This window comes from Salvelinus namaycush, unplaced genomic scaffold (assembly GCF_016432855.1).
Source record: "Salvelinus namaycush isolate Seneca unplaced genomic scaffold, SaNama_1.0 Scaffold239, whole genome shotgun sequence".
Classification (NCBI taxonomy): domain Eukaryota; kingdom Metazoa; phylum Chordata; class Actinopteri; order Salmoniformes; family Salmonidae; genus Salvelinus; species Salvelinus namaycush.
Genome location: NW_024059219.1, coordinates 155,818 through 180,203, shown reverse-complemented (window position 1 = coordinate 180,203; position 24,386 = coordinate 155,818). Strand labels below are relative to the sequence as shown.

At 45.0% G+C, this 24,386-nt stretch overlaps 1 protein-coding gene across 1 annotated transcript in view; it reads left to right on the top strand.

The window, feature by feature from the left end:
- The window catches only part of LOC120038776 (signal-induced proliferation-associated 1-like protein 2), a gene marked incomplete at its 5' end in the record, with an annotated part of 116,966 nt that overhangs the window by 91,615 nt on the left and 965 nt on the right, over window positions 1-24,386 (top strand). The window contains 3 exons of the mRNA XM_038984420.1: window positions 5,600-5,741; window positions 14,215-14,472; window positions 23,845-24,021. Of these exons, the coding sequence (XP_038840348.1) occupies window positions 5,600-5,741; window positions 14,215-14,472; window positions 23,845-24,021 (577 nt within the window). The remainder of the gene's footprint in view (window positions 1-5,599; window positions 5,742-14,214; window positions 14,473-23,844; window positions 24,022-24,386) is intronic.

Below are 24,386 nucleotides of genomic sequence, written 5' to 3'. Positions count from 1 at the left end.
ACCTCCTCCCTGTCCTCTATCACCTCCTCCCTGTCCTCCTCCTCCTCTATCACCTCCTCCTCCTCTATCACCTCCTCCCTGTCCTCCTCCTCCTCTATCACCTCCTCCCTGTCCTCTATCACCTCCTCCCTGTCCTCCTCCTCCTCTATCACCTCCTCCCTGTCCTCTTTCACCTCCTCCCTGTCCTCCTCCTCCTCTATCACCTCCTCCCTGTCCTCTATCACCTCCTCCCTGTCCTCCTCCTCCTCTATCACCTCCACCCTGTCCTCCTCCTCCTCCTCTATCACCTCCTTCCTGTCCTCTATCACCTCCTCCTCCTCTATCACCTCCTCCATGTCCTCTATCATCTCCTCCATGTCCTCTATCACCTCCTTCCTGTCCTCCTCTATCACCTCCTCCCTGTCCTCTATCACCTCCTTCCTGTCCTCCTCTATCACCTCCTCCATGTCCTCTATCACCTCCTTCCTGTCCTCTATCACCTCCTCCCTGTCCTCCTCTATCTCCTCCTCTATCACCTCCTCCTCCTCTATCACCTCCTCCTCCTCTATCACCTCCTCCTCCTCTATCACCTCCTCCCTGTCCTCTATCACCTCCTCCCTGTCCTCTATCACCTCCTCCATGTCCTCTATCACCTCCTCCCTGTCCTCTATCACCTCCTCCTCCTCTATCACCTCCTCCTCCTCTATCACCTCCTGCTCCTCTATCACCTCCTCCATGTCCTCTATCACCTCCTCCCTGTCCTCTATCACCTCCTCTATCACCTCCTCTATCACCTCCTCCTCCTCTATCACCTCCTCCTCCTCTATCACCTCCTCCTCCTCTATCACCTCCTCCCTGTCCTCTATCACCTCCTCTATCACCTCCTCCATGTCCTCTATCACCTCCTCCCTGTCATCTATCACCTCCTTCCTGACCTCTATCACCTCCTCCTCCTCTATCACCTCCTCCCTGTCCTCCTCCTCCTCTATCACCTCCTCCTCCTCTATCACCTCCTCCCTGTCCTCTATCACCTCCTCCCTGTCCTCCTCCTCCTCTATCACCTCCTCCCTGTCCTCCTCCTCCTCTATCACCTCCACCCTGTCCTCCTCCTCCTCCATCACCTCCTTCCTGTCCTCTATCACCTCCTCCTCCTCTATCACCTCCTCCATGTCCCCTGTCCTCCTCCTCCTCCTCTATCACCTCCTCCCTGTCCTCCTTCTCCTCTATCACCTCCTCCCTGTCCTCTATCACCTCCTCCCTGTCCTCCTCCTCCTCTATCACCTCCTCCCTGTCCTCTATCACCTCCTCCCTGTCCTCCTCCTCCTCTATCACCTCCTCCTCCTCTATCACCTCCTCCCTGTCCTCCTCCTCCTCTATCACCTCCTCCCTGTCCTCTATCACCTCCTCCCTGTCCTCCTCCTCCTCTATCACCTCCTCCCTGTCCTCTATCACCTCCTCCCTGTCCTCCTCCTCCTCTATCACCTCCTCCTCCTCTATCACCTCCTCCCTGTCCTCCTCCTCCTCTATCACCTCCTCCCTGTCCTCTATCACCTCCTCCCTGTCCTCCTCCTCCTCTATCACCTCCTCCCTGTCCTCTATCACCTCCTCCCTGTCCTCCTCCTCCTCTATCACCTCCTCCCTGTCCTCTATCACCTCCTCCCTGTCCTCCTCCTCCTCTATCACCTCCACCCTGTCCTCCTCCTCCTCCTCTATCACCTCCTTCCTGTCCTCTATCACCTCCTCCTCCTCTATCACCTCCTCCATGTCCTCTATCACCTCCTCCATGTCCTCTATCACCTCCTTCCTGTCCTCCTCTATCACCTCCTCCCTGTCCTCTATCACCTCCTTCCTGTCCTCCTCTATCACCTCCTCCATGTCCTCTATCACCTCCTTCCTGTCCTCTATCACCTCCTCCCTGTCCTCCTCTATCTCCTCCTCTATCACCTCCTCCTCCTCTATCCCCTCCTCCCTGTCCTCTATCTATCCCTCCTCCCTGTCCTCTATCTATCCCTCCTCCCTGTCCTCTATCTATCCCTCCTCCCTGTCCTCTATCTATCCCTCCTCCCTGTCCTCTATCTATCCCTCCTCCCTGTCCTCTATCACCTCCTCCTCCTCTATCACCTCCTGCTCCTCTATCACCTCCTCCATGTCCTCTATCACCTCCTCCCTGTCCTCTATCACCTCCTCTATCACCTCCTCTATCACCTCCTCCTCCTCTATCACCTCCTCCTCCTCTATCACCTCCTCCTCCTCTATCACCTCCTCCCTGTCCTCTATCACCTCCTCTATCACCTCCTCCCTGTCATCTATCACCTCCTCCATGTCCTCTATCACCTCCTCCCTGTCATCTATCACCTCCTTCCTGACCTCTATCACCTCCTCCTCCTCTATCACCTCCTCCCTGTCCTCCTCCTCCTCTATCACCTCCTCCTCCTCTATCACCTCCTCCCTGTCCTCTATCACCTCCTCCCTGTCCTCCTCCTCCTCTATCACCTCCTCCATGTCCTCCTCCTCCTCTATCACCTCCACCCTGTCCTCCTCCTCCTCCTCTATCACCTCCTTCCTGTCCTCTATCACCTCCTCCTCCTCTATCACCTCCTCCATGTCCTCTATCACCTCCTCCATGTCCTCTATCACCTCCTCCATGTCCTCTATCACCTCCTCCATGTCCTCTATCACCTCCTCCCTGTCATCTATCACCTCCTCCCTGTCATCTATCACCTCCTCCCTGTCCTCTATCACCTCCTCCCTGTCCTCTATCACCTCCTCCTCCTCTATCACCTCCTCCTCCTCTATCACCTCCTCCTCCTCTATCACCTCCTCCATGTCCTCTATCACCTCCTCCATGTCCTCTATCACCTCATCCATGTCCTCTATCACCTCCTCCATGTCCTCTATCACCTCCTCCCTGTCATCTATCACCTCCTCCCTGTCCTCTATCACCTCCTCCCTGTCCTCTATCACCTCCTCCTCCTCTATCACCTCCTCCCTGTCCTCTATCACCTCCTCCCTGTCCTCTATCACCTCCTCCATGTCCTCTATCACCTCCTCCCTGTCATCTATCACCTCCTCCCTGTCATCTATCACCTCCTCCCTGTCATCTATCACCTCCTCCCTGTCATCTATCACCTCCTCCCTGTCCTCCTCTATCTCCTCCTCTATCACCTCCTCCATGTCCTCTATCACCTCCTCCCTGTCCTCTATCACCTCCTCCCTGTCATCTATCACCTCCTCCCTGTCCTCCTCTATCTCCTCCTCTATCACCTCCTCCATGTCCTCTATCACCTCCTCCATGTCCTCTATCACCTCCTTCCTGTCCTCCTCCTCCTCTATCTCCTCCTCTATCTCCTCCTTCCTGACCTCTATCACCTCCTCCCTGTCCTCCTCCTCCTCTATCACCTCCTCCCTGTCCTCCACCTCCTCTATCGCCTCCTCCCTGTCCTCCTCCTCTATCACCTCCTCCCTGTCCTCCTCCTCAACCACCTCCCCCCATGACCTCCTTCACCCCCTCTCTGTCCTCCTCCTCCTCTATCACCTCCTCCATGTCCTCCTCCTCCTCTATCACCTCCTCCCTGTCCTCCTCCTCCTCTATCACCTCCACCCTGTCCTCCTCCTCCTCCTCTATCACCTCCTTCCTGTCCTCTATCACCTCCTCCCTGTCCTCCTCCTCCTCTATCACCTCCTCCCTGTCCTCCTCCCTGTCCTCTATCACCTCCTCCCTGTCCTCCTCCTCCTCTATCACCTCCTCCCTGTCCTCCTCCTCCTCTATCACCTCCTCCCTGTCCTCCTCCTCCTCTATCACCTCCTCCCTGTCCTCCTCCTCCTCTATCACCTCCTCCCTGTCCTCCTCCTCCTCTATCACCTCCTCCCTGTCCTCCTCCTCCTCTATCACCTCCTCCCTGTCCTCCTCCTCCTCTATCACCTCCCCCCTGTCCTCTATCACCTCCTCCCTGTCCTCCTCCTCCTCTATCACCTCCTCCCTGTCCTCCTCCTCCTCTATCACCTCCCCCCTGTCCTCTATCACCTCCTCCCTGTCCTCCTCCTCCTCTATCACCTCCTCCCTGTCCTCCTCCTCCTCTATCACCTCCTCCCTGTCCTCCTCCTCAACCACCTCCCCCCATGACCTCTTTCACCCCCTCTCTGTCCTCCTCCTCCTCTATCACCTCCTCCCTGTCCTCCTCCTCCTCTATCACCTCCTCCCTGTCCTCTATCACCTCCTCCCTGTCCTCCTCCTCCTCTATCACCTCCTCCCTGTCCTCCTCCTCCTCTATCACCTCCTCCCTGTCCTCCTCCTCCTCTATCACCTCCTCCCTGTCCTCTATCACCTCCTCCCTGTCCTCCTCCTCCTCTATCACCTCCTCCCTGTCCTCCTCCTCCTCTATCACCTCCTCCCTGTCCTCCTCCTCCGCTATCACCTCCTCCCTGTCCTCCTCCTCCTCTATCACCTCCCCCCTGTCCTCCTCCTCCTCTATCACCTCCTCCCTGTCCTCCTCCTCCTCGTGGTCTGACCCTTGACCTTGTGGTTAACCAGACGCTCTTAACTTGTCTCCTGACTGTGGTCTGACTCCAACCCTGTGGTCTGACTCCCAGCCTGTGGTCTGACTCCAACCCTGTGGTCTGACTCCAACCATGTGGTCTGACTCCAACCCTGTGGTCTGACTCCAACCCTGTGGTCTGACTCTAACCCTGTGGTCTGACTCCAACCCTGTGGTCTGACTCCCAGCCTGTTGTCTGACTCCCAGCCTGTTGTCTGACTCCCAGCCTGTTGTCTGACTCCAACCCTGTGGTCTGACTCCAACCCTGTGGTCTGACTCCAACCATGTGGTCTGACTCCCAGCCTGTGGTCTGACTCTAACCCTGTGGTCTGACTCTAACCCGGTGGTCTGACTCCAACCCTGTGGTCTGACTCCAACCCTGTGGTCTGACTCTAACCCTGTGGTCTGACTCTAACCCTGTGGTCTGACCCCAACCCTGTGGTCTGACTCCAAGCCTGTGGTCTGACTCTAACCCTGTGGTCTGACTCTAACCCTGTGGTCTGACTCTAACCCTGTGGTCTGACTCTAACCCTGTGGTCTGACTCTAACCCTGTGGTCTGACTCCAAGCCTGTGGTCTGACCTCTCTGTCTGCTCCTGCTGCCTGCATGTTTCTGTGTTTCTTTACCTCTCTATTGTACTGTAACCACAATAAAATAGTGTTCCCCCTCTTTCTTTGTCTCTGTGTAATAAAACCTTTTTGTCCCTCCCTACTCCCGGTTGCACCCTCACTTAACCAGAGCTTGGCTTCTTCCTTCACAGCATGCATTTCTCCCTTTCCTAATCCCACACCCCTCCTCCCACTGACAAATATCTTCAGCATGATTCAGAAAAGCACCTGGTGGCGTTGCCATGCTAAGATATTGCCTGTTGCTGCCCCTGAAGGCCTTGATTGGTACTGACCAACAGTTTTGTATAAACAGCTTGGCTACCTCTCTGATCCTTTTTCTCTTTGACCAAAGCTGGGTTGTCAAAAGGCCTTCCTACACTCCCTCATCCCCTCTCCCACTCCTCCTGTCCCTTAGACAGGGTTCTCCTGGCTGGTCTCTGACCAGACTCTCTGTTCTGTTCTGTGTGTCTCTTGCAGGCAGTTGTACCTCCAGGAGGCAGCGTGTCACCAGGCAGCAGAGAGGGAGAGAGAGGCCAAGGCCCTGGAGAAGCTGTCTAAAGAAGAGTATCTAAAGATGATGCTGGAGGAGAGTGGCCCAGGGGAGGACGGACGCAGGAAGGTGAGATGGTTTACCTATACACTGAACAAATGATACATATCACTATGTTTAGCCCTGAATCAACCTAGAAGGCCTATGTGTTATGTTTGATCATAGGAAGTCATAGGAAGTCAGAATTTCTCATTGATGTTGATTCAGCATGTCCATTTCGTAATGGGAACTCCTTATGGATATGCAATGGACACTGTCAACTTGCAGAAGAGCATGTTCACACTGACAATATAGCATATTTGTAATGGACACTGTCCAATTGCAATATATTGGCAATGGACACTGTCCAACTGCAGTATAACATGTTAAGACTGGCAATGCATTATGTGTATTGGACACTGTCCATAAGCAATACATTACAATGGGCATTTACCATCACGAATTGGACATTCTGTTATATATTGCTGAAATGCCAAGTTGTCTGGCTCGTTGAACTCGGGACGGCCTAGTAGTGATAGTGGTTCCTCTCAATCGCTCGTTGGTGTTGATTTCAGCCTGTCCATTTGGTGATGGTAAATCCCTCATTAAATACATTGGAAATGTACAAATATACATGTCCGTTTGCAATGTATTAAAATGGGCATTTACCATCATGGATTGGACTCTATAAACAGGTATTCACAAACTGGGGTACGCCAAATAAACATGTGAATCACAAAAATACATTTTAATTCACATTTTCAAACAATCCATTTATATTTTCCAACGGGGCTATACATTTGGGTGAGGTTTTTTCGTTTCACTGTTTCTCTCTCGCGGGAATTCCACTAACGGTCCGTATGTAGCCAAACGTAGCTGCTGCTTATGTTGGCATCTGTACTGATGGGTCAATAGCCATGACAGGGAGACATTGTGGAGTCGTAACGCACGTGCAAGCAGTTGTTCCTGACACCACTTGGGTACACTACAGCATCCACAGAGAGGCTCTTGCTGCCAAGGGAATGCCTGACAGCTTGAAAGACATTTTGGACAGTACAGTGAAAATTATTAACTTTGTTAAAGCAAAGCCCCTGAACTCTCGTGTATTTTCTGCACTATGCAATGACATGGGCAGCGACCATGTAACCCTTTTACAACATACAGAAGTGCGCTGGTTATCAAGGGGAAAAGTATTGATACGTTTCTTTTAATTGAGAGACGAGCTTATAGTTTTCTTTACTGATTTTCTCTTGCATGATGACGAGTTTCTCACACGACTGGCCTATCTGGGTGATGTTTTCTCTCACACGACTGGCCTGTCTGGGTGATGTTTTCTCTCACACGACTGGCCTGTCTGGGTGATGTTTTCTCTCACACGACTGGCCTGTCTGGGTGATGTTTTCTCTCACACGACTGGCCTGTCTGGGTGATTTTTTCTCTCACACGACTGGCCTATTTGGGTGATGTTTTCTCTCACACGACTGGCCTATTTGGGTGATGTTTTCTCTCACACGACTGGCCTGTCTGGGTGATGTTTTCTCTCACACGACTGGCCTGTCTGGGTGATGTTTTCTCTCACACGACTGGCCTGTCTGGGTGATGTTTTCTCTCACACGACTGGCCTGTCTGGGTGATGTTTTCTCTCACACGACTGGCCTGTCTGGGTGATGTTTTCTCTCACACGACTGGCCTATTTGGGTGATGTTTTCTCTCACACGACTGGCCTGTCTGGGTGATGTTTTCTCTCACACGACTGGCCTATTTGGGTGATGTTTTCTCTCACACGACTGGCCTGTCTGGGTGAAGTTTTCTCTCACACGACTGGCCTGTCTGGTTGATGTTTTCTCTCACACGACTGGCCTGTCTGGTTGATGTTTTCTCTCACACGACTGGCCTGTCTGGGTGATGTCTTTTCTCGCCTGAATGATCTGAATCTAGAATTACAGGGACTCTCTACAACTATATTTAATGTGTGGGACAAAATTGAGGCTATGATTAAGAAGTTGGAGCTCTTCTCTGTCTGCATTAACAATGACAACACACAGGTCTTTCCATCATTGTATGATTTTTTTGTGTGCAAATGAACTCAAGCTTATGGACAATGTCAAATGTGATTTAGCGATGCACCTGAGTGAGTTGGGTGCGCAATTACGCAGGTACTTTCCAGAAATGGATGACACAAACAACTGGATTCGTTATCCTTTTCATGCCCTGCCTCCAGTCCACAAACCGATATCACCCAAATCCAGACAGCTGATGGTCTGAAAGAGCTGCAAAATCTGGATCCATACAAATCAGCTGGGCTGGACAATCTGGACCCTCTCTTTCTAAAATTATCTGCAAAAATTGTTGCAACCCCTATTACCAGTCTGTTCAACCCCTATTACTAGCCTGTTCAACCCATCTTTCGTATCGTCTGAGATCCCCAAAGATTGGAAAGCTGCCGCGGTCATCCCCCTCTTCAAAGGGGGAGACACTCTAGACCCAAACTGCTACAGATCTATATCTATTCTACCCTGCCTTTCTAAGGTCTTCGAAAGCCAAGTTAACAAACAGATCACCGGCCATTTTGAATTCCACCGTACCTTCTCCGCTATGCAATCTGGTTTCTGAGCTGGTCACAGGTGCACCTCAGCCACGCTCAAGGTCCTAAACAATATCATAACCGCCATCGATAAGAGACATTACTGTGCAGCCGTATTCATTGACCTGGCCAAGGCTTTCGACTGTCATTCACCACATTATTATCGGCAGACTCAATAGCCTTGGTTTCTCAAATGACTGCCTTGCCTGGTTCACCAACTACTTCTCAGATAGAGTTCAGTGTGTCAAATCGGAGGGCCTGTTGTCCAGACCTCTAGCAGTATCTATGGGGGTGCCACAGGGTTCAATTCTCGGGCCGACTCTCTTCTCTGTATATATGAATGATGTCGCTCTTGCTGCTGGTGATTCTCTGATCCACCTCTACGCAGACGACACCATTCTGTATACATCTGGCTATTCTTTGGACACTGTGTTAGCAAACCTCCAAACGAGCTTCAATGCCATACAACACTCCTTCCGTGGCCTCCAACTGCTTTTAAATGCTAGTAAAACTAAATGCATGCTCTTTAACCGATTGCTGCCCATACCCGCCAGCCCGACTAACATCACTACTCTGAACGGTTCTGACTTAGAATACGTGGACAACTACCAATACCTAGATGTCTGGTTAGACTGTAAACTCTCCTTCCAGACTCACTTTTTTTAACCTTTATTTAACTAGGCAAGTCAGTTAACTTCTTATGGGTACCTGGAACAGTAGCGTCCCACCTGGCCAACATCCAGTGAAATTGCAGAGCGCGATTTTTTTTTTTACTAAATTCAAATATTTAACATTCTTGAAAATATATCTGTTATTCATCAAAATAAAGCTTAAATTCTTGTTAATCCAGCCGCCGTGCCAGATTTCAAAAAGGCTTCACGGCGAAAGCAAACCATGCGATTATCTGAGGACATACAAAAGCATGAAAATCATATTTCAATATTTCGCTCTCGGTCATGCGCAGGAAACAGGTCTGGCGACTTCCCAGGGTCCACTCACTCAAAGTGGTCTTACTCCCTAATTCTTCAGAATACAATCCTGAAACTATTTCTAAAGACTGATGACATCTAGTGGAAGCCATAGGAAGTGCAATTTGAGTCTTAAGTCAATGGATACTGTAATGGTAATGAAAATTACAAACATAAAAAAATCCCACTTCCTGGATGGATTTTTCTCAGGTTTTCGCCTGCCATATCAGTTCTGTTATACTCACAGACATTATTTTAACAGTTTTAGAAACTTTAGAGTGTTTTCCATCCAAATCTTCCAATTATACGCATATCCAAGTATCTGGGCCTGAGTAGCAGGCCGTTTACTTTGAGCACGCTTTTCATCCGGAGGTGAGGTTAAGAACAAATTCTTATTTTTAATGACGGCCTAGGAACAGTGGGTTACCTGCCTTGTTCAGGGGCAGAACAACAGATGTTTACCTTGTCAGCTTAGGGATTCGATTTTGCATTACATTAAGAATCTCCAATCCAAAATTAAATCTAGAATTGGCTTCCTATTTCACAACAAAGCCTCCTTCACTCGTGCTGCCAAACATACCCTCGTAAAACTGACTATCCTACCAATCCTTGACTTCAGCGATGTCATCTACAAAATAGCCTCCAACACTCTACTCAGCAAACTGGATGCAGTCTATCACAGTGCCATTGGTTTTGTCACCAAAGCCCCATATACTACCCACCACTGCGACATGTATGCTCTCGTTGGCTGGCCCTCGCTACATATTCATTACCAAACCCACTGGCTCCTGGTCATCTATAAGTCTTTGCTAGGTAAAGCCCCGCCTTATCTCAGCTCACTTGTCATCATAGCAACACCTACCCGTAGCACCGGCTCCAGCAGGTATTTTTCACTGGTCATCCCCAAAGCCAACACTTCCTTTGGCCGCCTTTCCTTCCAGTTCTCTGCTGCCAATGACTGGAACGAATTGCAACAGTGGCTGCTGCACTCTGATAAAGGCACCATAGTTCAGAGCTGGCAGGAACATCTATATCTGTATGTTTTTAAATGATTGTTGTCAATTCAAAAGCCCAGATATTTAAAACCCAATAGACAATAGAACCAATGAATGCATGTGTAATCCATTTGAAAATATTTGTAAGAAAATTGGAAAAACAACATATTTCGTTTTGCAAGGCAACAACATCCCAGCTCTAAATCAGCCTGTAGGGGTAATAGCATAATAGGGTCGTCTGCATACAGGTGAATGTTACAGGCTTTCACAGACCAATACTTTTTTATATAATTTTAAATATTAAAGAGAACAGGTTCCAATATTGACTCTTGAGGGACACCTTTCATTACATTGAAAGCACACATTGAGTCCTGTCTGTCATATAGTTCTTAAACCACTTTTAAGACGCCTGGTCCAGGCCCATTTTGGACCAGCTTTAAGTTATTAGGGAATGGTCACAGTGTCAAAGGCCTCGAAAATGGTTCATAAATAAGGTAGCACAATGATTTTTATACTCTAAGCAATTTAACACATCATTTAAAAGCATAGCTGCTGAAACTGTGCTATGCCCAGGCCTGAAACCAGACTGGTGTACATTCAGGAATTAATTCAAAAATGTGAAACTTGTATTATAATTTTTTGATCTGTTTTTATGGCCATCAAACAAAAACACAGCTTCTACAGTGGTAGAAATATATTTTTGAATTAGAATATTTTTTTTACTATTTGAAAATGCATATGTTTATTAGACTACTGTTCAGTGTCATTAAATACAATTCTCCTCCTACCCTCCTCCTTGATCTCCGTCTTGGCAAGAGTCTATTGTCCTGCTAATAGCCCATTATGGGTGGATTTCCTCTTTTGTAGTACAATGTATTGAATGAACGTATTAATTACAGTCATTTACCCTTATTCTCATTATCGGAGTGGAGACAAGTTCACAACCTGCTTGGGAAAAACAAGTGGTTGAAAACATGTTCTCAAAATGCCATGTCCATCACTAAACCGAGAACTATATTCTAAAAATAAATACACAGCATTTACAGTGGTACAAAATATTATTGAATTTGATGAAAAAATAACTGATTTAAAATGCAGATGTTTATTAGGCTACTGTGCAGTCTGACAAAAAAAACAGGACAATGAGATGTTTACTGTAGCCTACATAGTAAACATAGTAAAGTGCCTAATTCCTTACATAAGGGAGAGATCATTAACTCTGTCTTTAATGCTTTTTCTGGTTGCGTCAGTCATGGACAGAAGCTTCTGAGACACACTAATTAATGATGAACACCGGAGGTTCACTGGTAAGCATCAGTCATGGACAGAAGCTTCTGAGACACACTAATTAATGATGAACACCGGAGGTTCACTGGTAAGCCACATTTGCCTCGGGATCCATCCTAGTTGGTATTCTGTTTCTGTGGTATCTCTCTTCGGTTACACATCCTTGGAAGAGCAGAACAGCATAACGGTCCAGGTAGCCCTTGCTGTGCCCGGTGAGCAGTTGGTCAAATTCTGTTGTCAGAAGAGGAATAGAAATGTCAGGGTGAACCGACGACCTGAAGAACCCACCAGGTATGTTGACTCTGCCTGTCGGAGGCGGAGTTCCAGAGCTCACAGGTGTGCCTGGCATGGATTGTGACTCCATCTCGTTCCTCGCCCTCTTCAACGTGTCATTCTCAGTCTTCCGCCGATGCCGCGTGGCTCTGGACCAATGCATCAGCTGTCGCCCGTCTCTTTGCCTTCAGAGAATGTTTATCTTTCTGCTGGTCTGCCTTCAATGATGTAGTTAAAATAAACATCTGTATTTTGTATTTTGTATCATTATTTTATCAACGAAAGCATAAAGACGTCGATGAACAAAAACTGTATATGTGTGTTACATGTTCCAGCTTCTTCTGACAAAGTAGAAAAAAACGTATATTTATTTTGGTGCGCGAGACGGAGGAAGATCATTCTCTTCTTCATCCTCATCATTCAGTTAATTCAAAGTCAATTGTAATACATTTAGTACATTTAGTCAATCCCAAAGTTGAAAAACAGCCAGATTAGTGAAATGTCTTTACATTTTGCGTTTGATGATGTTTGGTGATCACAAAATCAATAAGATATTTAGTAAACACTTAAACAGAAGCACAGGGCTGAGTTATATTATAATGTAGGGTTAAAGACACATTGTTTGATATTGAGTTAGAAATGTAAAACTTTAGAGGTCTTAATAAGCATCGAATACATTGCAAGCCTTTTTTGGCCGTTAGATAGGATAGGACTCAACTCTGACTGACCCAGCATCTGTCAGTAGTATAAACTGTGGCACAAATTGGGGAATTTATCACACCTAACCGAGCTATTAGACTACCCTATTAGACTACCCTATTAGACTACCCTATTAGACTACCCTATTAGACTACCCTGTCGTGTCTTTGGCTATGCCGGATTAAGTGATATGACATGCTATTCTATAAAATCCTTTATCTGTAATTAATATTACCTGATTGAGCTAATCATGTAAATGTAATTAACTAGAAAGTCGGGGCACCACAAAATAATATTTATAGAGCTGTTATCTTCCGAATAAACTCTTAAAGACCTAGTAATATTTTACATCAATAGCAGTCAATATTAATCGTCACCTTATTTCAGTCTCATCTGAAAGTTGTAAATTCTTGGTTATCTTCACGAACCCTGGCTAACAAGTTGAATCAGCAATACAAATTGGTTTAATTATTTATTTACTAAATACCCAACTAATCACACAGAATTACATATACACAGAATAAATCATGCCTTGATTACAAATGATGTCATAAAGGAAAACGTCCCTAGCGGACGGAACAGATATGACAGCAGGTTACACAAAGAAAAGGGGGTTGGGTTTGAGTGAAAGAGCAGGAAGACTGAAGAACAAAAGGAGAAGCGATGTCTCTATCAGGCCGTAGGCAGCTACTCAATCGTAAATACCAAATCTTATGCATTCTAAATTACCGCCCATTTGGAAAAGGAAAATGCAATAAATATTTTCTCTGAGCTGCGCTTCAATAGGTTGGTGGTAGATGTAAGGCCATGTTGCCCAACAGAGTCCTTTGTCCTTTGAAGAGTGTCTCTGGTGGTGAACGGGATACGTTGTAGTGTCGTCGTTGTGTGGTAGACGGGATACTCTGTCTGTCCTCTCCTAGCCCACGTTTACAGCGGCCACTACTAACTCAACGGCTAGGAGGTATCACTTCTGTAGCGAATAAGAGTTCAAAGTTCATACCATTCGCTCAGCTCACGCTGAGGTTGGCTTCGTTCTGTAGTTATTATCTGAATCCTTCTGACATCGGACCGTCGTCCTAATATACCCTGAACAGGAGGTTACATTTTCGTCAAGGGCTTATATAGTGGAGGGAGAAGGGTGTGTTTCATAGTTTATAACCCATGTCTCTTCACAGGGGCGGGCCACTGATTGAACCCTAACCTTATGAAAAACCAAATCTCTCAATTGGAAGCTAAAATTACATTTAATCTTTTCACAAATAGTTTCATATTTAAACATTTGAATTGCACAACAACTCCATGTGAATCTTATAACTATAATGTGTAGACTTTCCCAGATACAGGTCGTCCTGTCATCAGTCATAATGTCTCAGATGACAACCGAACTGAAATCATATTCATTAAGCACCAATGCATATTTTCAACTGGTTCTATTACCGAAATATGGTTCCTTTCCCTCCACTTGTTTGATGTTCCCAGACTCTCTGTTTAACAAAGGCTATTCAAGAGTCCCTCAGTAGAGTCAGAGAGAGAGGGAAGGGAGAAAGGTATTTACCTTACCCACAGGCCAACGTCATGACAACCCTATTAGACCACCCTATTAGACTACCCTATTAGACTATCCTTTTGTAAATTAATGAACGATTCAGTCAGTCTCCTATTGCACTAGAGGTCTGCATCAGGCTAAAAGGAAGGAACTGACGGTCATCTGCTCTGGTTGTGAATGTTGACGTGTTCTGTCCCCCCCCCCCCCCCAGATGTCTGCGACGGGCAGCCTATCACCACGGCGCTCCCTGTACCGTACCCTATCAGACGAGAGTGTGTGTAGCAGCAACAGGAGGGGCTCGTCCTACGCCTCCTCCCATAGTTCCATGCTGGACCAGGCGCTGCCCAATGACATTCTGTTCTCCACCACTCCACCGTATCACGCCACCCTGCCACCACGCATGCCAGGACAGGGGGGATCTAACCTCAGGAGTAAGTATTGCACAAACACATCCACACACAATGGAGATGTAGCTAGTGTGTCTGTCATTAAGTGTGCATTAAGACCTGTCACAGCCAGCTAATGCTCCCTCGATGAGACTGAAAGCTTAAAGCACTCACACTGAGAGAGCACCAGGCCATCTGAAAGTGTATGAGTTGGAGAGATGTGTCCTCACTAGACTAGACTGACCAGCTGAGAGGAGGAGAGGAGGAGGTTTCTGACATGAACATGCTCAATCCTCATTAGCACAGCTACACTGTCAGTCATACAGAATGTCCTGTTCACCTGTCAGACACTATCTGTCTCTCCTCTCCCTTCCTCGGTTTCATTTCCATATTGGTATTCAGTGCTCTGTTGAGATAAAGAGAATGTCTTTGAAGTGCTGCTGTTCATCCTCTTAGCTGGTTTTTCTCTCTTCATCCTCTTAGCTGGTTCTTCTTCTCTTCACCCTCTTAGCTGGTTCTTCTCTCTTAGCTGGTTCTTCTCTTCATCCTCTTGGCTGGTTCTTCTCTCTTCACACTCTTAGCTGGTTCTTCTCTCTTCCTCCTCTTAGCTGGTTCTTCTCTCTTCACCCTCTTAGCTGGTTCTTCTCTCTTCACCCTCTTAGCTGGTTCTTCTCTCTTCACCCTCTTAGCTGGTTCTTCTCTCTTCACCCTCTTAGCTGGTTCTTCTCTCTTCACCCTCTTAGCTGGTTCTTCTCTCTTCACCCTCTTAGCTTGTTCTTCTCTCTTCATCCTCTTAGCTTGTTCTTCTCTCTTCATCCTCTTAGCTGGTTCTTCTCTCGTCATCCTCTTAGCTGGTTCTTCTCTCTTCACCCTCTTAGCTTGTCCTTCTCTCTTCATCCTCTTAGCTGGTTCTTCTCTCTTAGCTGGTTCTTCTCTCGTCATCCTCTTAGCTGGTTCTTATCTCTTCACCCTCTTAGCTTGTTCTTCTCTCTTCACCCTCTTAGCTGGTTCTTATCTCTTTACCCTCTTAGCTTGTTTTTCTCTCTTAGCTTGTTCTTCTCTCTTAGCTGGTTCTTCTCTCTTAGCTGGTTCTTCTCTCGTCATCCTCTTAGCTGGTTCTTCTCTCGTCATCCTCTTAGCTGGTTCTTCTCTCTTCATCCTCTTAGCTGGTTCTTCTCTCTTAGCTTGTTCTTCTCTCTTCACCCTCTTAGCTGGTTATTCTCGCTTTACCCTCTTAGCTGGTTCTTCTCTCTTCATCCTCTTAGCTGGTTCTTCTCTCTTCACCCTCTTAGCTGGTTCTTCTCTCTTCACCCTCTTAGCTGGTTCTTCTCTCTTCACCCTCTTAGCTGGTTCTTCTCTCTTCACCCTCTTAGCTGGTTCTTCTCTCTTCATATTCTTAGCTGGTTCTTCTCTCTTCACCCTCTTAGCTGGTTCTTCTCTCTTCACCCTCTTAGCTGGTTCTTCTCTCTTCATCCTCTTAGCTGGTTCTTCTCTCTTCATCCTCTTAGCTGGTTCTTCTCTCTTTACCCTCTTAGCTGGTTCTTCTCTCTTTACCCTCTTAGCTTGTTCTTCTCTCTTCACCCTCTTAGCTGGTTCTTCCCTCTTAGCTGGTTCTTCTCTCTTCATCCTCTTAGCTGGTTCTTCTCTCTTCACCCTCTTAGATTGTTCTTCTCTCTTCACCCTCTTAGCTGGTTCTTCTCTCTTAGCTGGTTCTTCTCTCTTCACCCTCTTAGCTGGTTCTTCCCTCTTAGCTGGTTCTTCTCTCTTAGCTGGTTCTTCTCTCTTTACCCTCTTAGCTTGTTCTTCTCTCTTTACCCTCTTAGCTGGTTCTTCTCTCTTCATCCTCTTAGCTGGTTCTTCTTTATTAACCCTCTTAGCTGGTTCTTCTCTCTTCACCCTCTTAGCTGGTTCTTCTCTCTTCATATTCTTAGCTGGTTCTTCTCTCTTCACCCTCTTAGCTGGTTCTTCTCTCTTCACCCTCTTAGCTGGTTCTTCTCTCTTCATCCTCTTAGCTGGTTCTTCTCTCTTCATCCTCTTAGCTGGTTCTTCTCTCTTTACCCTCTTAGCTGGTTCTTCTCTCTTTACCCTCTTAGCTTGTTCTTCTCTCTTCACCCTCTTAGCTGGTTCTTCCCTCTTAGCTGGTTCTTCTCTCTTCATCCTCTTAGCTGGTTCTTCTCTCTTCACCCTCTTAGATTGTTCTTCTCTCTTCACCCTCTTAGCTGGTTCTTCTCTCTTAGCTGGTTCTTCTCTCTTCACCCTCTTAGCTGGTTCTTCCCTCTTAGCTGGTTCTTCTCTCTTAGCTGGTTCTTCTCTCTTTACCCTCTTAGCTTGTTCTTCTCTCTTTACCCTCTTAGCTGGTTCTTCTCTCTTCATCCTCTTAGCTGGTTCTTCTCTCTTAGCTGGTTCTTCTCTCTTCACCCTCTTAGCTGGTTCTTCCCTCTTAGCTGGTTCTTCTCTCTTAGCTTGTTCTTCTCTCTTTACCCTCTTAGCTGGTTCTTCTTTATTAACCCTATATGCTTGTTCTTCTCTCTTTACCCTCTTAGCTTGTTCTTCTCTCTTTACCCTCTTAGCTGGTTCATCTCTCTTAATCCTCTATGCTGGTTCTTCTCTCTTCACCCTCTTAGCTTGTTCTTCTCTCTTTACCCTCTTAGCTGGTTCATCTCTCTTCATCCTCTAGCTGGTTCTTCTCTCTTAGCTGGTTCTTCTCTCTTCACCCTCTTAGCTGGTTCTTCTCTCTTCACCCTCTTAGCTGGTTCATCTCTCTTCATCCTCTAGCTGGTTCTTCTCTCTTAGCTGGTTCTTCTCTCTTTATCCTCTTAGCTGGTTCTTCTCTCTTCACCCTCTTAGCTGGTTCTTCTCTCTTAGCTGGTTCTTCTCTCTTATTTGGTTCTTCTCTCTTAGCTGGTTCTTCTCTCTTGGTGGGTCTTCTTTATTCACCCTCTTAGCTGTCTCTTTTCCCGTTGCCTTCTCGTAACTGTCATGCCTGATGGATGCCTGATTGTTGTGAAGGGTAGCTGTTACGAGCTCTCTCTTCTCTCCATCTTTCTCCCCCACACTAAAACCTGCCAATTTGGTAAATAGTTGATCACTCTGAGTCAAAGAGACTCAAATTGGAGGAAGAGAATTATCTCTCTCTCGCTCTCACTCTCTTTCTCACTCTCCCGGCTCTCCTGTCATTTTCAAAGCCTTCTCTGTGAAATAAGAGCCTGTATATTACATTCCCTGTCTGTCAAGGAGAGTGCTGAAAGAGAGGGAGAGAGCAAGCAAGAGAGAGACATAGAGAGAGGGAGAGATAGAGCGACCAAGGGAGAGAGAGGAAAGGAGGGATGAGAGGGTCAGAGAGAGAGAGAGAGGAGAGAAGGGAAGCGAGAGACAGAGAGGAGAGGAGGGACGAGAGAGAGAGAGGAGAGGAGGGAAGAGAGAGAGAGAGGAGAGGAGGGACGAGAGAGAGAGAGAGGAGAGGAGGGAAGAGAGAGAGAGGAGAGGAGGGAAGAGAGAGAGAGAGGGAGAGAGAGGGGAGGAGGGAAGAGAGAGAGAGGAGGGAAGAGAGAGAGAGAGGGAGAGAGAGGAGAGGAAGGAAGAGAGAGAGAGGAGGGAAGAGAGAGAGAGGAGGGAAGAGAGAGAGGAGGGAAGAGAGAGAGAGGAGGGAAGAGAGAGAGGAGGGAAGAGAGAGAGAGAGAGGAGGAAATAGAGAGAGAGGATGGAAGAGAGAGAGAGAGGGAGAAAGAGGAGAGGAGGGAAGAGAGAGAGAGAGAGGAGAGGAGGGAAGAGAGAGAGAGGAGGGAAGAGAGAGAGAGAGAGAGAGAGAGAGGAGGGAAGAGAGAGAGAGGAGGGAAGAGAGAGAGAGAGGAGGGAAGAGAGAGAGAGAGAGGAGGGAAGAGAGAGAGAGAGAGAGAGAGGGAAGAGAGAGAGAGAGAGCGAGAGAGAGAGAGAGAGAGAGAGAGAGAGAGAGAGAGAGAGAGAGAGAGAGAGAGAGAGAGAGAGAGAGAGAGAGAGAGAGAGAGAGAGAGAGAGAGAGAGAGAGAGAGGGAGATATAGTGGAAGGGAAGGATAGGGAGGGAAAGAGTACAACATAAAACACCAATTAATGCATACAGAGAAGAATTAGGCCGATACCTGCTAATTATCAAAATCCAGAAACGAGTCGTTAAATTCTACAACCACCTAAAAGGAAGTGATTCCCAAACCTTCCATAAAGCCCCTACAGAGAGATGAACCTGGAGAAGAGGCCCTTAAATAACCTCTACTTCATCACCATCCCGGATCCGGGAGCATCCTCATCAGTAAAAAGCTGACTAGCATAGCCTAGCATAGCGCCACAAGTAAATACTAGCATATAAATATCATGAAATCACAAGTCCAAGACACCAAATGAAAGATACACATCTTGTGAATCCAGCCATCATTTCCGATTTTTAAAATGTTTTACAGCGAAAACACAATATGTATTTCTATTAGCTAACCACAATAGCAAAAGATATTTTCACCATTTTTTTACCGCATAGGTAGCTATCACAAAACCGACCAAATAGAGATATAATTAGTCACTAACCAAGAAACAACTTCATCAGATGACAGTCTTATAACATGTTATACAATAAATCTATGTTTTGTTCGAAAATGTGCATTTTTGAGGTATAAATCATAGTTTTACATTGCAGCTACCATCAAAAATATCACCAAAGCAGCCAGAATAATTACAGAGAGCAACGTGAAATACCTAAATACTCATCATAAAACATTTATGAAAAATATATGGTGTACAGCAAATGAAAGATAAGCATCTTGTGAATCCAGCCAATATTTCCGATTTTTTAAGTGTTTTACAGCGAAAACACAATATAGCATTATATTAGCTTACCACAATAGCCAAACACACAAACGCATTTATCAGCAGCAAAAGGTAGCGATCGCAAAAACCAGCAAAATATATAAAATTATTCACTAACCTTGACAAACTTCATCAGATGACAGTCCTATAACATCATGTTACACAATACATATATGTTTTGTTCGAAAATGTGCATATTTAGCGGTACAAATCGTGGTTTTACAATGTGAATACGTAGCCAAAATGCACAAAATTCTCCGGAGATATTTTGGACAGTCACCTAATCTAATCAAATAACTCATCATAAACTTTACTAAAAAATACATGTTGTACAGCAAATGAAAGATACACTAGTTCTTAATGCAACCGCTGTGTTAGATTTTAAAAATAACTTTAGTACGACATACAGCTTACGTTATAGCGAGACAGTGCCCGCAATAAGGGCGGAAAATAGGACTAAACATTTTCCACAGAAATACGAAATAACATCATAAATGGTTCCTACTTTTGCTGAGCTTCCATCAGAATCTTGTACAAGGAGTCCTTGGTCCAGAATAATCGTTGTTTGGTTTTAGAATGTCCTCTTCTCCTGTCGAATTAGCAACCATAGCTAGCCATGTGGCGCAAACGTGCCCAACTTCACCTGACGCATAGAAAAGAAAATTCCAAAACTCACAATAAACATTCAATAAACTGATACAACTCGGTTGAAAAAAACTACTTTATGATGTTTTATCACATCTATCAAATAAAATCAGAGCCGGAGATATCTAACGTGTATACCGAAAGCTTTTCAGAAGCCAATCTGGGGTTCCTTCTCGCGCCTTCGAAGACAATGAAATTTCCAGACACGTCATTCCAAAAGCTGTTGTTCGACCTCAGATCAAGCTAGACACCCCATTCCACCTCTCACTGCCTGTTGACATCTAGTGGAAGGCGTATGAAGTGCATGTATATCCATAGATTTCAGGCAATTAATAGGAAGCCCCTGGAACAGAGCCTCGATTTCAGATTTTTCACTTCCTATCAGGAAGTTTGCTTCAAAATGAGTTCTGTTTTACTCACAGATATAATTCAAACGGTTTTAGAAACTTGAGAGTGTTTTCTATCCAATAGTAATAATAATATGCATATTGTACGATCTAGAATTGAGTATGAGGCAGTTTAATTTGGGTACGATTTTTTCCAATGGGGAAACAGCGCCCCCATATTGACAAGAAGTTTTAAGCAAGCTGGTCCTGGGGCTCTGTTCACAAACACAAACACACCCCACAGAGCCCCAGGACAGCAACACAATTCGACCCAACCAAATCATGAGAAAACAAAAAGATAATTACTTGACACATTGGAAAGAAAAACTAGATTGAGCAAACTAGAATGCTATTTGGCCCTAAACAGAGATTACACAGTGTCAGAATACCTGACCACTGTGACTGACCCAAATTTAAGGAAATCTTTGACTATGTACAGATTCAGTGAGCATTGCCTTGCTATTGAGAAAGGCCGCCGTAGGCAGACATGGCTCTCAAGAGAAGACAGGCTATGTGCTCACTGCCCACAAAATGAGGTGGAAACTGAGCTGCACTTCCTAACCTCCTGCCAAATGTATGACCATTCTAGAGTCACATATTTCCCTCAGAATACACAGATACACAAAGAATTAGAAAACTAAGCCAATAATGATAAACTCCCATATCTACTGGGTGAAATACCACAGTGTTCCATCACAGCAGCAAGATGTGTGACCTGTTGCCACAAGAAAAGGTCAACCAGTGAAGAACAAACAGCATTGTAAATACAACCCATAATTATGTTGATTTATTTTCCCTTTTGTAATTTAACTACTTGCACATCGTTACAACACTGTATATATATATAATATGACATTTGAAATGTCTCTATTCCTTTTGAACTTTTGTGAGTGTACTGTTTAATTTGAAATTTGTATTGTTTATTTCACTTTTGTTTATCTTTTTGACTTGCTTTGGCAATGTAAACATATGCATAAAGCCCCTTAAATTGAAATGGAATGGAAAGAAAGGGGTTGTTGATTGAGACATGAAGACATCCAGTGAGACAAGCCATTTATCACCCTTCAGACCACTTCTTCAGAGGAGAGAGGAGAGATGCTGTAATGGGAATATTTAACATTTAGGACTAGTTAACACAATGTTTAGGATGAATACATTCATATTCCATTAGGACTAGTTAACACCATGTTTAGGATGAATACATTCATATTCCATTAGGACTAGTTAACACCATGTTTAGGATGAATACATTCATATTCCATTAGGACTAGTTAACACCATGTTTAGGATGAATACATTCATATTCCATTAGGACTAGTTAACACCATGTTTAGGATGAATACATTCATATTCCATTAGGACTAGTTAACACCATGTTTAGGATGAATACATTCATATTCCATTAGGACTAGTTAACACCATGTTTAGGATGAATACATTCATATTCCATTAGGACTAGTTAACACCATGTTTAGGATGAATACATTCATATTCCATTAGGACTAGTTAACACCATGTTTAGGATGAATACATTCATATTCCATTAGGACTAGTTAACACCATGTTTAGGATGAATACATTCATATTCCATTAGGACTAGTTAACACCATGTTTAGGATGAATACATTCATATTCCATTAGGACTAGTTAACACCATGTTTAGGATGAATACATTCATATTCCATTAGGACTAGTTAACACCATGTTTAGGATGAATACATTCATATTCCATTAGGACTAGTTAACACCATGTTTAGGATGAATACATTCATATTCCATTAGGACTAGTTAACACCATGTTTAGGATGAATACATTCATATTCCATTAGGACTAGTTAACACCATGTTTAGGATGAATACATTCATATTCCATTAGGACTAGTTAACACCATGTTTAGGATGAATACATTCATATTCCATTAGGACTAGTTAACACCATGTTTAGGATGAATACATTCATATTCCATTAGGACTAGTTAACACCATGTTTAGGATGAATACATTCATATTCCATTAGGACTAGTTAACACCATGTTAGGATGAATACATTCATATTCCATTAGGACTAGTTAACACCATGGTTTAGGATGAATACATTCATATTCCATTAGGACTAGTTAACACCATGTTTAGGATGAATACATTCATATTCCATTAGGATAGTTAACACCATGTTTAGGATGAATACATTCATATTCCATTAGGACTAGTTAACACCATGTTTAGGATGAATACATTCATATTCCATTAGGACTAGTTAACACCATGTTTAGGATGAATACATTCATATTCCATTAGGACTAGTTAACACCATGTTTAGGATGAATACATTCATATTCCATTAGGACTAGTTAACACCATGTTTAGGATGAATACATTCAATATTCCATAGGACTAGTTAACACCATGTTTAGGATGAATAAATTCATATTCCATTAGGGACTAGTTAACACCATGTTTAGGATGAATACATTCATATTCCCATTAGGACTAGTTAACACCATGTTTTAGGATGAATACATTCATATTCCATTAGGACTAGTTAACACCATGTTTAGGATGAAATACATTCAATATTCCATTAGGACTAGTTAACAACCATGTTTAGGATGAAGAATTTACATGTTCATATTCCATTAGGGACTAGTTAACACCATGTTTTAGGATGAATACATTCATATTCCATTAGGGACTAGTTAACACACATGTTTAGGATGAATACATTCATATTCCATTAGGACTAGTTAACACCATGTTTAGGATGAATACATTCATATTCATTAGGACTAAGTTAACACCATGTTTAGGATGAATACATTCTATCCTAGGACTAGTTAACACCATGTTTAGGATGAATACATTCATATTCCATTAGGACTAGTTAACCACCATGTTTAGGATGAATACATTCATATTCCATTAGGACTAGTTAACACCATGTTTAGGATGAATACATTTCATATTCCATTAGGACTAGTTAACACCATGTTTAGGATGAATACATTCATATTCCATTAGGACTAGTTAACACCATGTTTAGGATGAATACATTCATATTCCATTAGGACTAGTTAGAAAGAGACAGACAGACAGACAGACAGACAGACAGACAGACAGACAGACAGACGGACAGACAGCACGACAGACAGACAGACAGACAGACAGACAGACAGACAGACAGACAGACAGACAGACAGACAGACAGACAGACAGACAGACAGACCAGACAGACAGACAGACAGACAGAGAACAAACAGAACGTATCTGAGTCGTTAACTGCTTCAACAAACCCCAATCGTGTCTCGTCTTCCTCTCCTTCTTCATCCCCCTCTCCTGACATCAGTTCTCTCTCTGGGAGGACACTCTCTCTGGGAGGACACTCTCTCTGGGAGGACACTCTCTCTGGGAGGACACTCTCTCTGGGAGGACACTCTCTCTGTCCATATCAATGATGATGAATGCTTCTCTTGGGGATGTGGCTGTGGAGGCCGATGCGTGAGCCGCAAAACTCTGCTGCAGCAGTGTTGGTAGTTGGATGGCTTTGTCCCAGCTGCACATTGGTGTTGTCCAGGTGCTGAACCCCTCTGGCACAGGTGGACTGCCAGGTGGACTGCCAGGTGGACTGCCTGGTGGACTGCCAGGTGGACTGCCTGGTGGACTGCCAGGTGGACTGCCAGGTGGACTGCCAAGTGCACCTGTCCAGCACCAGGGTTTCCAGCTTCTACCCCCAAGCCTTAAGACTGATGAATGACTGTCACAAGACAGCTTGCGTATCCCAAATGGAACCCTATGACATATATATATATATAGTGCAATACTTTAGACCAGGTTAGGTTGCATTAAATTGCTTTGGCATGTCACTGCCTCAAACCCCTCCCAATGTTCTGTTCAGACAAAATGCCTACCATCACAGTCTGTCATGTAACATTAGAATGTGTCGTCAGGACAACAGAATGATGGAGAGGACATCTAACATGTCTCATCATCTGCTCAGAGTTTGTTGAGGAAAAACTGGAAGGGTATGAATAGCCGCGGAGAGCATCGGAGCTAGTCAAAAAATATAAAATGAGATGAAAGATATCAGGTATAGAGTAAGGTTGTGTGGTTTTGTATGAGCTGTGTTACAAAAAGGGAA